Source organism: Nelusetta ayraudi, unplaced genomic scaffold, assembly GCF_046127955.1.
Source record: "Nelusetta ayraudi isolate G7.1 ecotype Tasmania unplaced genomic scaffold, CSIRO-AGI_Nayr_v1 ptg000132l, whole genome shotgun sequence".
Lineage (NCBI taxonomy): Eukaryota > Metazoa > Chordata > Actinopteri > Tetraodontiformes > Monacanthidae > Nelusetta > Nelusetta ayraudi.
Genome location: NW_027466182.1, coordinates 980,241 through 993,911, shown reverse-complemented (window position 1 = coordinate 993,911; position 13,671 = coordinate 980,241). Strand labels below are relative to the sequence as shown.

The 13,671-nt window shown below is 47.4% G+C and overlaps 1 protein-coding gene across 15 annotated transcripts in view; it reads right to left on the bottom strand.

The window, feature by feature from the left end:
• Positions 1 to 213: 213 nt before the first annotated feature.
• The window catches only part of relch (RAB11 binding and LisH domain, coiled-coil and HEAT repeat containing), a 30,952-nt gene continuing 17,494 nt past the window's right edge, over positions 214 to 13,671 (bottom strand). For 4 of the 15 annotated variants that reach the window (XM_076051169.1, XM_076051170.1, XM_076051161.1 and 1 more), the window contains 16 exons: positions 13,037 to 13,108; positions 12,794 to 12,934; positions 12,475 to 12,639; positions 11,893 to 12,040; positions 11,647 to 11,803; positions 10,891 to 11,014; positions 10,746 to 10,794; positions 10,148 to 10,424; positions 9,957 to 10,056; positions 8,126 to 8,208; positions 5,888 to 5,951; positions 5,672 to 5,810; positions 5,480 to 5,596; positions 3,563 to 3,651; positions 3,061 to 3,131; positions 214 to 1,553 (listed from right to left, as the gene is read on the bottom strand). In XM_076051169.1, coding sequence (XP_075907284.1) covers positions 1,433 to 1,553; positions 3,061 to 3,131; positions 3,563 to 3,651; positions 5,480 to 5,596; positions 5,672 to 5,810; positions 5,888 to 5,951; positions 8,126 to 8,208; positions 9,957 to 10,056; positions 10,148 to 10,424; positions 10,746 to 10,794; positions 10,891 to 11,014; positions 11,647 to 11,803; positions 11,893 to 12,040; positions 12,475 to 12,639; positions 12,794 to 12,934; positions 13,037 to 13,108 — 1,917 coding nt within the window. In that variant the 3' untranslated portion in view covers positions 214 to 1,432. The other 11 variants (XM_076051165.1, XM_076051167.1, XM_076051173.1 and 8 more) reach the window with 9 other exon arrangements.

The window sequence follows — 13,671 nt, the reverse complement described above, 5'->3', positions numbered from 1 at the left end:
TCGAGACGGACTTTGCTTTTTTGCTGTACTTGGCAGACAATTGCCACACATCAAAGCGTCGGACGGCGGGAGTGTGTGTGTTGGTTTGCCCTGCCAAATGAGTCTTGTTTTACAGCTTTGGACACCTGCTCACACTTTGAGCCGGGGGGCGGGGGGACGTGGGGGGGGGGGGGGGCACGAGAACGGAAAGACGTCTCCAGACACGCGAGCGGGTTCAAGTACATAACTGAACTCCATCGTTTATTAAGCCATGACACCAATTTCCAAATATACATATCGAGTACCGCCCTCGTAGGGGTTCCGTGTATGATACAGATTTTTTCCTCGTGGAGCATACTGAAAAAGAGAGACCGGATTATCCATCATAGAAAAAATATGATCATCAGAGACACTGCAACAAAGACGACGGACGAGATGAAAGTCATTCTGGCCAAGTGTTCTCATCGACAACACATGGCAAAAAAAAAAAAGAAGAAAAAAAAAACCCAACAAAAAAAACAGATGAACAAAAATACAAACTCATTGACAGCAGTGGTAATGTTCAGGACATATAAAGACTCTCAAAAACAAACATGTATATATATATATATATATATATATATATATATATATATATATATATATATATATGTACTGTATATTCATATAAAATAAAGAACAACGCTGTAAAGTGAAGTGCAAATTTCTTTGGAAGCTGGAATAAGGTGTTTTTCTTCATTAAGACATAAATAACTTAACATTAAAAAGCTATCAAAACAATCGAAACAATGACAGACTTTGAAGAAATCAAGGCGAGACAATTCTGCTTCGTATGTTCAAGTAGGCGACAATTCCGAGCTGGACAGCTTCTCTATACAAGGCATTCTGAACGGGCGGGCGGCCACTTTTGTCGTCTCGAGGTATTCACTACCCCCTCCAATCCCAAACAATGGCGCTTTAAAGTTAATTTGAATGACATCCGGAAGGCTGTGCACGTGGGAAACGTTCTCTTGAAAGAAACTTTTGGAGATTTCAAGGGATGAATACCCTGGTTCTGACGCCAGGCGACTAAACACTGTCCAGTATTTTCTTCACGTCTTTTCACTTCTGTTTCTGAAATGACAACGTCGACAACACTGACTCACGAAAGCAAAAAAAACAAAAACAAAAAAAATAAAAACTGAATCCCGAGACCTCATATACACACTTTGGGTCAAGATTACGGAGAGGAAACTTGCACGATTTGAGACCTCAGAACTGCAAAAGGAACTTTTCCCACCTTGAACGTAAACACCCTTGATCCTCACCTCCGGAAATTCACAGGTTACAGCAAAACCCTCAGCTCCAAGAAAAACACGCTCGGTTTGAAACTAGGCTCAACCGACTGTCGGACCTCCGCTCTACCACGGAAAAATGAAATGCTCAGACGGCAGAAGGCCTGGCAGCGCCGCCATCACTTCTTCCTCTGGAAGACGTTGGCCAGCATGGCGCCGGACGTGGTCAGCTGACCCATCTTGCTCAGGAACTTGGTCTTGGCATCCTCGCCCACCAAGCTGGAGGCAATAGACATGGACCTGGGGGTCATTGAGAGACAGGAAGAAAGAGAAAACGCACAAAGAATAAAGATCAGCGTGAGGTCAAGATCATATCAATGTGGAGATGCCGTTTACTGTATAATTTTTTTTTTTTGTTTTTACAGTCCAACGGCTCTGCGAGTTCCCCTTTTGAGGTGGTTGTTGGGAATCAGATTGATACAGTTGAACGGTTGCGACACTTCCAACTGCCTTCCAACTGCACGACAGGACCAATGAAACTAAAGTCAACAGACGTCAGGCGGCTACGGTTTACCCGTCAACTGTCGCAGTTTTGAGCAATTTTAACAACATGCATGGCAAAAATCCGTCGCCAAATTCAATCCCTGGAATTCTTACCATGACAATAAATTATCAAAGGAATGAAAATCAAAAAGTCTGGAGGGGTCTTGGCAAAAAAGGGCAGCTTTACACTTTTCAACTGGTTCAGCCATCTTGACAAGCTCCAGTAGAGAGCGTTTTTCAGGTTAGTCCTTTGCTGTTAAAGACGTTAGATTGCACCAAACTGATTAGATAAACCACTGAAGAAGATGATGGAGAAGGATGCACTTTGAGTTGTAATCAATGGAGTCAGTTTTTCCATCAGAACTGGGCGGCATTTTCAAATTAAAAGGACACAGAAGCGGCACTGAAGGCTCCACATCCACATGGTCTGAGGTTCATTCCTGCAGAGGTGTTCCCATCTGGCGTGCCACACTAATAAAGTAGCACCAAAGGCAGATTTTTAAGTGAACGCATTCAAGAAAGTGCAAAAAAAAAAGAGGAAAAGATAAAACCTGTCTGGTGTAAAGTAAAAATAAGGACGCCAATGACTATTTCAAGCGAGGGTTTGAGTGCACGGCTCTAATGAAAGAGCGCTGGTCTGAATTTTTAGCTCAGAGTTTCACTTTTGGGTTTGAGGTTTTTTTTAGGGGGGAAAACGCACCCAAAACTGAGTGCGTCGTTGCCCGGCGGAAAGAATCAGCACAGGGCTGACAAGCCACGTAAACACACTTCTCCTTTTCTAATGAGGGGCCAACACATGCTAACAAGATGGAAAAAAACATTTTTTTTTTTCCCTCGCAAAGACAACCCACAGCGTGGCCGCTGTTCCAGCTCAGTGGAATCACTCATTATTTTCTGCTCTTTTCCCCTCTGCTGAGATGGCCACGCGTTACAAAAAAAGAAAAAAAAAAGAAAAGAAAGGGCGCGATTTCACAACTCTGCGATGTTCTCCTCCTCTCACAAGGAATGAAAAACCACAACATGGGCCCGGACCCAGTGCTGCTCAGTGACCCATCTCTTCACAGTGGGACAACCTTTTTTCTCTCTCGGTTTTTCGTTCTCCTTTAAACTTCTCCTTCAAGACGCCATTCAATTCCGCTGCCACAGCCCTTTTCTTTTCTGTTTTTTTCTCTGTGCGCTGCAGAACACAGTTTTTCCAATAATGCCGTAAAAAGAAGTTAAAGAGCAGATGGGAAAGTTGCTTTTTCCCCCCCTTCTTCCTCACCCTTGTGCGTCTGCCATCCCTCGGTTTTCCACCTTGATTTCACACTCCTTGATCATGGAGCTCAGGATGACCTGCAGAGAGCGTGGGACAAGTCGACAAGTTGCGTGAACCGACAACACGGCACGAATCCGAACACGACACACGTCAGACTCGAAAATTGGCACGACATTTAAATTGAAATTTAAATGCCCTTGCGTGGGTTTGTTTGCTTCGGGGTGGGGGTGGGAATAATTTGCTCCCTCTGGCGAGACGGCTTCAGGATTGGTTGCCGTCATCTGATTGTTAGTCACGCTCGGAAAACGCTGGCACGCAGCCGAGCGACGGGAATATGTGACACGAGGGATCGCGGACGCGCGTGTGACGCGCAGAGCCAGACCGTCGATCTTTATTTAACGCCCCGCAGCGTGGGGAGGCGGTCCGGCTCGTGAGCGGCCGTGTGTCACGGCCGGAGCGCCGCGAGCACTTCCTGTCTGCCCCCTCGGCGCCGCCCCCGACCTTTTACCTCATGCTCGGGCGAGAGCTGCTCCATGTCGACGTGAAGACACCTGAGGCCCGGCAGGAAGTGGTTGACCATCACCTCCTCGGAAATGACTGCGGAGGGGGAAGTCAAGGAGCTGAAGGCTGTTGATGGAGGACGGCGGTGCAATTTGGGAGTACGGTCAAATAGGTGCAATAAAACACATTTTTTTCAATTTATATTTCAATGTAATGCAAGAATATTCCCTTCCTTTCTTGCTCTATAAATAGCTTATTTGACTATACATATAAGTGTTTTCTGCTTTACTGCACTAGATGTTGCTGAAATTGTGCAAACTTCCCCAATGTGTGATAAATAAATATGACAGCGACTGATCTTTAAATTACTGATGAGGGATGTGAGATCCTTCATCAGTAATGCAACAAAAACTTACTTGTCCCATTTTCTTCTTTTAGCTATTATATTATAAACGGATAGTCAGTGGAAGTCCACATTGTAATAGCAAGAAATTGCGCTGGCGCCACATCTACTGTTTGGCGGCTCCCTAGTAACTGAAAAAAAAAATGTGATGACGGCAGACATTTTTTGAACATTCCAAATCCTGTTCAAATCTTTGCAGATCATAAAAGATGATAAAAAAAATAATAAAAATATAAAAATGCGATAAAGAACAACACAAATATTTTCTGGAATTAAGATGCAATTGCAATGTGATAAACAGGCTGAAACAGTAAAAAAATTAAAAGGAAAAGAAAAACGCTTCAATGGGCAATAATATTACAATGCAACAATATTAACTAACCCCAACTCTTAAGACACCGTGATAATATGGTGATATTGCATCACCCCCCTCTTCCCATCACCAAACACAGATCAGTCGAACAGTCCTTTCACCATAACCAACAGCAGCCACACGAAGCGGGCCTGACCGGCGCGCTTGCAGGCGTGCACGTGTCGGGCCACCTGTCGCAGCCGGCGGACTGACGTGGCGCGCAGCAGGGAACGGGTCTATATCTGTCGCCGATGGGAACGCTGGGCTCCCGAGCCCCTCTGGAGACTGATTAGAAGAGAGAGAAGTGCAGTGGGAGGAGGCGCAGGGTGGCTGCAAGGTCTGGGGTGAGGCTATATACCTCCTGGCCGCCGTTGGGAGAAAAAAAAAAAAAAAAAAAATCAAAGCTCCGCAGGAATGAACCTCAGACCAGCTGAGCAGCTGGGAGCGTCGGATCCTGGCCGGGGCGGGGCGTGGCTGGAAGGGGCAGGGAAGACGAGAGGGATGAACTCCGAGCCCCGGCCGTCCCTGGGAGCCGTTAGCGCCGATGGAAGCTGACGTCTGGCCCTTCCCGACTCTCACGCTCCCACTTTCCCTCCCGCCCTCCCCACGTCCCTCTCTCTCTCTCACCCTCTCCTCCACTCCACCAACCCTGTAATTACCTCGAGCCCCAAAGATGGAGGCAGCTTATTTTTCCCCTTTCTCCTCCTGCCAAATGACAGGCGGAGTCTGCCAACACACACACACACACACACACACACACACACACACACACACACACACACACACACACACACACACACACACACACACACACACACACACACACAGGGGCCGCGCTGCTGTGCTGCGTACCTCGCAGTCAGCCGGGCGACACGCACACAGCAGCATTTCCTAATGTTGGGACGCGTCGTTCAAACGTGCGCTGACTCACTGCGACGAGCGCCGTCCGCCAACCTCTGTGCGGCGCGCACTTTGAGTGAAAAACCTTTGGCAACCTCTCGCAGTTTAGCTGGCTGCTTGGAAAATGGCAAAAAAAAAAAAAAAACAACAAATAATTGAAAGCTCCTTCCCGTAAGCTCCGCGGGGGGGGGGGTTACCAAACAGTGAAACGCACAAGCCTGGATTGGATCTACAGAGTTCTGGTTGGGTGGCGGCAGCCAGAAGGATACAGCAACAGGAGAGGGCGCTGTAGGCCTCGAACAGCTGCATGGCCACGTCGATCCTCTTGGCCTCCGCCGACTGGCTGTTGTTGGCCAGCGCCAGCTTGGCGAGGTGCGGCAACACAACTGGAAACATGACATATATTGGCGCTCAAGATCTTTGACGGGCTTTCAAGCAACGCGACTGAACGAGATACGTACAGTCGTCCCTGAAGCGGGGCTCTGTGTTGGGTCCGACCCGGCCGAAGGTCCTGATGATCTCCATGTGCAAAGAGTGCTGGTCCTGGTACTGAGGGTCCTCCAGGAACGAGGCCAGCTGCATTTTCACCCTCTCCAACAGCTACACAAGACGAGCATAAGTCACGCATCTGCGATGACGCCATCGAGTCTTTCGGTCGCTTGCGGGCCGATTCTCACCTCTTTCTGTGTGACCGTTTCCATGATTGTCCCAAAGGCCGGGATGGTTGATATCCTCACCGAGCTGATGGCAGCGGGGGAGCAGGACAACACTGTTAGAGACCAAGCAGCTGGATCGCTTGGGTTTTTTGGAGCATTTTCATTCTTTCGGCCCATTGCAGTGCTGTCAAGTCATGTTCTTCAACATCATTATCTGCTAAGATTAAACATGTGCTGCGCTAACATTTTTTGTAATTACTAGGGAGGCACCAATCAGTAGATGTGTGTGCCAGCACAAATTCTTGCGATTATAATATGGACTTGGACTAACCACCCATTTATAATGTAATAGCTACACAAATAAAGTAGGAAAAATTGGCGGACTGCCGGTTCAAGCGTTGCAGTCTGTCTGCATCATGACAAGCGCAGACGCTGCCATATTTCAACTAAATTATCAAATGCAGCAACATTCTGGATTAACAACATCAGAATTTCATAGTGTTAAACGGACAATGTTTAAATATGTCTCTTTAAATCCACTAAGCTACAACATATAAGACTAAAAGAAAACAGCACGATGCCATATACAAATATCGTGACATACGAGGCAATGGTAATGCTTATTATGAATTATGACAGGCAGGATTAATGAGTTGCTGTTAGAGATTCATTCCGCTGTCAGTACGAGCAGGGCAGGCCGAAAGATGCGCTCAGGGCCGCATTCTGTATCTTCTTTGATTGGGTTTTGAGAAGGATCATTTGAAATAAAGCATTCGAAGACATCACTAATTACACCTCTGTAAATCTACCAGTGGTGGGGTAAGTGTGTAACCAATAGCGTGACATCTAGATAAGGAGGGTGATGGAGTGAAAGGCTGCATTCTCACAGTGCTCTCAATGAATTCGCTCTCTTGTCTGATCCCAACGTATCAATTTAAACTACATTATCAAGTAGATTATATATATGTATATATGTGTGTATATATAAACACATATATACATATATGCATACACACACATATATACATATATGCATACACACATATATATATACATATATATAATTTCTTTAATTCTATTTTTTCCATTCACTCTGCACTCTTTTCAATTCTTCTCTTTGCACCGTAAATGCAGCTGTAACTATGCAAATTTTCCCGATGTGGGCTAAATAGAGGCATTCTTATTCTTTTATTCCAGTTCCTCATGCAAAAAATTGAAACCAGGAAGTTAGCAGTCAATGTGCGAGGCCGGTCAAGTGGGACGTTTCAGCAAAAGCTCCGAGGTCCCTGACTCGACACTGTCAGGATGCAGCCCACAGTGAGTGTCAGCGCTTACAGATGGTTTCCTTTAAAAAAAAAGAAAGAAAAATAAACAAAAAAAAATAAAAATCTTTCTCGTGTCGATTGACTCACAATTCAGGCCCACTGCACAGAGTAATAAGGGCTGGAGCCGCCCGGCGATCTACTAATGCTTCGCTCATGCCTCGGAGAACCAACTGCGAGAGCCCACCACACGGCGAGATGGAGAGAGAGGTGGGAGGAGTTAGAGGAGGGGGCGGACCGGAGACAGACGGGGAGGAGAGGAGAGGGGAGGGGAGGGGAGGAGGGAGGGGGGAGTGATGCGGGAGAGACAGAGAGAGAAATAGAGTGACAGGATAAAACAGAGAGAAAGAGAGAGAGAGGGAGGGAGAGAGAGAGGGAGACAGACGGGTTGAGGAGTCGCTGGAACCCCCTTCTCTGATTGGCTGAGGGCCCGGTGAGAGAGGAGGCGGTGGAGGAGGAGGAGGAGGAGGGGACAGGTCGGGGGGGCGAGGGTGAGCATGCTGGAAGAGAAGGAGGGTGGGAGAGGGGGGTGGGAGGGGCTCTGCTGTTGCTGCATGCAGGCAACCGGTGAGAGACGGAAGCTGATGAGGTGATGAAGCGTTGGCGTGAGTCGTGCACATGCAGCGAGTCGGCTGTCGTCCAGTCGCTCTGCTGAGGACGATGAACTCTATCGACGGTCCCGACTGAGGCTGATCGGAGGGCGGAATTTTTTTTTCTCCACAGATCCGCAGGGAAAAAAAGAATTTGGATTTCGAAATCAAAACGGATGTTGTGTAAATTTTTGGTCGTCTGGGACCGTCGTGAGAGTTCTCAGGCATCAGCGGCGCCGGCGGCGGAGACAAGAGAGGGGGCGGGGCGGCGAGGGAGGAGGGGGCGGAGACGCGGGCGTGTTTTTTTTTTTTTCTCTCCCCCCCTCACCGGCTGGAGTTCCACTTACATTTCCGGGTCGGAGGCCAGCGTGATGAGAGCCGGCACCACTCTCTGAGCTACCAGCGTCTCATTCACCCCCTTAACCAGCAGCTTGAATGGGATTGTGTTTGGACGGAAGGCGGCCGCGGCGTCACAGCGGTGGGCGGGGGCGGAGGGGGCATTGGGACGAGAGCGAGCGACGCCGCCGGATAGAACAGAGAGAGAAAATAAATGACAAAAACAGAAACAAAGAGAAGCCAGAAATCAAAGGAAAAAAAAGGGACAAAAAACACAACAAGAAAAGGAAGAAAGTGATATACAATGACAAGAACCGCAGCTGCAAGGCAACACACGTAACAAGCAGGGGTGTGCACGCACGCACGCACGCACACACACACACACAGAGGGTTAATGCAAATAAGAAATGGCAGCTACACTACGGACAGATACTCTCACGGCGTCGTGGCTCCTTCCGCAGACTCCAGGTCAGATTCCCAGTTCAAACAGCAGAGAACAAACGGAATCCCGAGTCTGGAGTCTGACGCAAGGAGCAGCATATTGGACTCCGCGGCTTTTGGACGAACGGTGGACGGCTAAGATCACTATGGAATGGTGACGGGTACGAGGGGGTGGGGTGGAGGGGCAGGGGTGGGAAGTGAGGGATGGCGTGTTGGGGAAAGTGCAAGTCCTGCACAGAACGGGGAGGGGAGGAGAGGGGGAGGGAAGGGGCAGGGTAGGGGTGGGGCACACGGACACGACCTGCCGCTCCTCCTTTCTCTGCTCGAGACCAAACAGAGGCCTTCGCTTTTTGGTTTTTTTAGTTTAGGTTTTTTTTTTTAGCTTGGACCCCCAGTAGCCGACCGTTAAGTGTGCACAGATCTCACAGTTTTTGGAAAGGTAAAACCCATTTAATGGTAAATTAAGTCAATTAAATACGCAGATATTGTTAAAAATGCTAAATGCAATTGGGCAACATTGAATAAACTCCTCCTTGTATCTCCAGGCGTGCAGCAGTCAATGAAACAGTGAGATCAGTGCACCCTGAAAGGTCCGGCGTTCACTGCACCAGGGCCTCCCAACACAGCAGGAACCAATGGACCCATAAGCAACAGAGGTCTTAGTTCACACTGGTCGGACAGAGTGGCTAAAAAGCATGTTAGTCAGCAGCAGCAGCAGCAACAGCAACAGGCAGAGGCAGCACACATACAGCAAGTTTACAGTCGTCAGAACATTTAAGAACAGTGTGTGCATTTAAGATTAATGGCATTTTTCACCTTCACTGGAAGAGACAGAGTCAACAATTACTCAAAGTTTGCAGTTTTTTCCCCCCCTGAAGTGTGCATCTTTTTTTAACTGACTCTATATATACTTAACAAATCCTAAAAAAGTGTTTCAAATCACATACTTCTATTTGTAACACTTCCAAATCACACACTGCTGTTTTCTACTATTTTGTTAAACTTTAAAATTGGCACCTTGTAGTGCACATGAACCAAATGCAAGACAAAAACGTTTGAACATGTTGCTAAAGTCGCGTTAGCCAGTTAATCAGACGCTGCTTCCACCTCTTCACTGATATAATTCAGCAGTTTGCTCACTGTTGTGTGCCTCTATATGCTGCTGCAGGAGTATGCGATTTGAAACACAGCACAACACGAAAAACTAATCTGAAATATATTTGACTGAAACATACTTTGAATTAACCATAAAGTAGCTCATTCTAATGGTCTACTTCAGAAAACAGCATTTCTTAGCATAATTAAGTGGTTTCAAGAAATCATACCCAGTCAGTATTTTAAAAATGCTGCTCAATCATGATCAGTTTCCTCGAGTGCGCTGATGTTTGTGTGTTTCTGTACCTCGAACATCCGTGCAGCAGTACACCGGACCAGCGCCGAGGTGTGAACCACCCCATACCACAGAACAGTCAGCAGCAGTTCGTGGTACGCTGGGTTGGCGCTAAAAGGGAATACAATTATTTTGTAAAAAACGTTTTTTTTAAAAGATGCAGCATCAGGTGTGGTGTTGTTGCGTTTGCCGTTCTTCTCACCCCAGCTCCACGAAGGACGCCTTCAGGCTGTCCAGGGGTGCGTGGGACAGAGACAGGGTTGTCATCACGTCCTCCAGGAAGCCCACCAGCAACTTGCGATCCTCCTCCTGCTGTAGACACAAGTGTTCACCGACGCCGTAAGACGACACCCTTTGGCGCGCGACGTCGATTGGAAATGAGAAATGCGAAACTCCTGCCTGATTATAACACGTCAGCACTCCGGTGGCGTAGATGGGGACTGTGGCTTTGGTGAGAATGTCGTTTCCCGCTGACGTGTCTGACAGGAGGGAAACAGAAAGACAAGAGAGCAGTTTTCTCAATTTTCCTTTAACACGATGACTTTTGCACACAAGCTGAAAAGCAAGGGGACTTTCACTTGCAGAAACTCATCACAGCAATGCAAATATTCACTTTTCTCCAGAGCAAGCTGGTACGAGTCTCACCTAATTAGCTATTTACTCTTCAGATTCAGAGATTAGCTCGAGAGAAACGGCCTCTGATTCTGCCGATGCAAATGAACTAATCAGCCCGCCAAATCCACTTGAGATTGACAGGTGACTGAGACTATGCAAAACAAGCAAGCAACGTTGACGCTCACCGACGTTCTCCTCCGACAGCCGGAGGATCTCCTGGAACTGCGGCTTCACCTGGCAAGACGGGAAAAACAACAAAGAGACGCGTGAGGAAATATCACCCTGAGCGCAAGATGTTACCGAGCCGCGCAGCAGCGGCGGCGCTCCAACCTTGGTGCTGGTGAAGATCTTGCCGAAGGTGCGGCAGAACCTCCAGAAGAAGCGTGAGAACTCGTGGACGCAGGTGGACGAGGCCACGTTGATCCGGCCCACGATCTCGATGATTTGGGGGAGGCTGAGAGACAAGAGATCACAATGATCGGACTTCTGTTCAGGCAGGGTTAGGGTTATGTATACATGTGTGCGTGTGTGTGTATAATATATATGTATATATATATATATATATATATATATATATATATATGTATACATATATATATATATATATATATATATATATATATATATATATATATATATATATATATATATATATATATATATATATATGTATAGAGTCAGACAAAAATAATATAAACACAATATACAATATACAAAGGAAAAGAAAAACTTGCATAAATATTTAATAGTATAAAGTACTTCTACACCTAACCCATCCAAACCTCTTTCGAAGTTTCATCTAATTATGATAACATGGTTGACATCCCCCTCATGAATGTAGCATCAACAAGTGTTGAGGTGACAAATGTGACCCAATCAGTAGCTTGCAGTGCACTTAAGTGTCTGGAAACAACCACTTTGCGCACCTCTTGTAATTCAAGAGGCCAAAGATAACTTGTATTAATCTTGTGATGTCTGAATAAATACGGGATTGAAATATTTATGCAATTTTTCTTTTCCTGATGTGTGTGCAGACATCATTTTTGCTGACTGCGCACACACGTACAAAACTGTTGCGTGACTCACAATTGGTTGACGACCCACAGCAGGCTGTCCCAGCTGGTGGTGCCCTCGTGCTCCAGCTGGTGGTCGTAGAGGAGCAGCAGGGCGCTCAGCATCTCCCTGCTGCCGATGATGGTGGCCACATCCTGGAGGGGGGAAGCCGGCCGGGGGAAGCGGGTCACTGTGGCCGACAAAAAGAGAGCAAACTTAAGCGCATGGGCTTACATTGCCATCATGTCTTCTATATTACATTGGCATTTGTTTACCGACCCTCTATTGCAGGTATGTCGGCGTGGGGCTTGGCTCGGCTGGTGAAGGGTGCGTTCAGGAGCACCACGGCGAACAGGGGAGGGATGAGCGACTGCAGGGCCGACAGGTAGGTGTGCAGCTTGTGCTCATCCAGACCGTGTTCTCCTTGCTGGGGGGAGAGGGGGGAACAGAGCAGGGTAAAAAAAAAGAGAGGAAATTTTGCAGGTTTTTCAAGGTTTTCGTTCGCTTTGGTCCTTTAAAAAAAATGTTTCCACATGGCAGAAGTTTCCTAAAAAGAACCCTAGATTGCAATGGTATTCATTCAGGTGCTATAAAAAAAGAATATCGTGCCATAGACTTGATACGAAGACAACACTATACATCCTAAGATCAACATTAACACTGGTTTCTCGGGACGCCATCTTCCCAAAACACTCAAATTGGCTGAGCGTCACAGCTCGGAAACACGGTGCATAAACATTTGACGGCGTTCTTTGCTTTGGCAACGGAAGACGACCGAGCTTTTACTGGAAAGAGGGGGTGGGTGGTGGGGTGGTGGGGGGATGGGAGCGAAGGAGCAGCGTGTAAACAAATTCAGCTCACCGACAGTAGCTTCTCTATGCGCGCCAGCAGCGAGGGGATGAGCGCTGTGTGCAGCGTGCCCAGCTCTGTGGTCCAGGCGGCGAAGGCGGGAATGAAAACCTGATGGACGGCGCTCACCACCCGCTCCGAGGGGTCGGCGAGCGAGAGCAGCATCAGCTCGAAACCCTGGAGGGAGGAAGAAAAAAAACCCCAAAAAAAAACAAAGCAAACAAATTTTTGAAGGAATGCGAAGCGTTCGGAGAAGCCGAGACGTTCCGGGCCTTTGGCAGAAAGCTGCTTCTGAAACAAGAACTTCCAGAGATTCTCTCCTGAGACGCACCTGGGCGTACTTGTCGGGATCGTCGATGTATCCCATAATAATGCCCAGGCTCTGGATCACGGCCTCCCTGACCATGTCGGCCTTGTCCTCTGCCAGCATCTGCTGCAGCATGGACAAGACCAGGGAGCTGCGGATCTCCTTCTGCAGGGACAGAAATAAAAGACGGAGTGAACTTTTCTTTCCCCTGCACAGTTTCCATTTCATTTTACTGTTTTCATTCCGAGCGCTCGAGTGTGTCCTTACGGGCAGGTACGGCGCTAAGGCTCCGCAGGACTCGGCGACCAGCAATCTCCGCTCTGGATATTTGTGGTTAATCTTCAGAGGCAGAGAGAAGAAGCGTTTACAGAGGGGGAAAGAAAGGGAGTGTTGAAAGAAACGCGGCAACGGAGGCCGAGAGCAGGAGAGAAGTAGACTGGAGGGCAGCCACCGCGGAATGAAAACAACCCCGAGTAGCGTCAACACGGGGCGACCCTGCGGAAGAGAGCGACTGGGCCGCTCCGAGTCGGAACCCGGCCGCTCAAAACTGTTGCCAGCTGTTGCCGCGTGAGGTGGCACGCAGGTGGCAGTGGGGGAAAAAAAAGCAAAAAATGCAAAAAAAAAAAAAAATGATATAATGATAGAGTCCTGTACAGTATACTTCTGGCATAAGTTTTTGTTTTTAGTTGGAACGTCCAAAGTGGAAACAAAAAGAATTGAAAACTGAAAAATAACACAAGCAGATGCCAAATGACACAATATGTTATAATAAGCACCTTTGTGTTTATCTTTTTATCACGCTTCTGGTTTTAGTTTAGCATTTAATGAGAAAGAAAAAAGTGATCACACATAAAAGGTCCAAATGATGCAACATTATGACCTGAAATCTAATGATAATAATG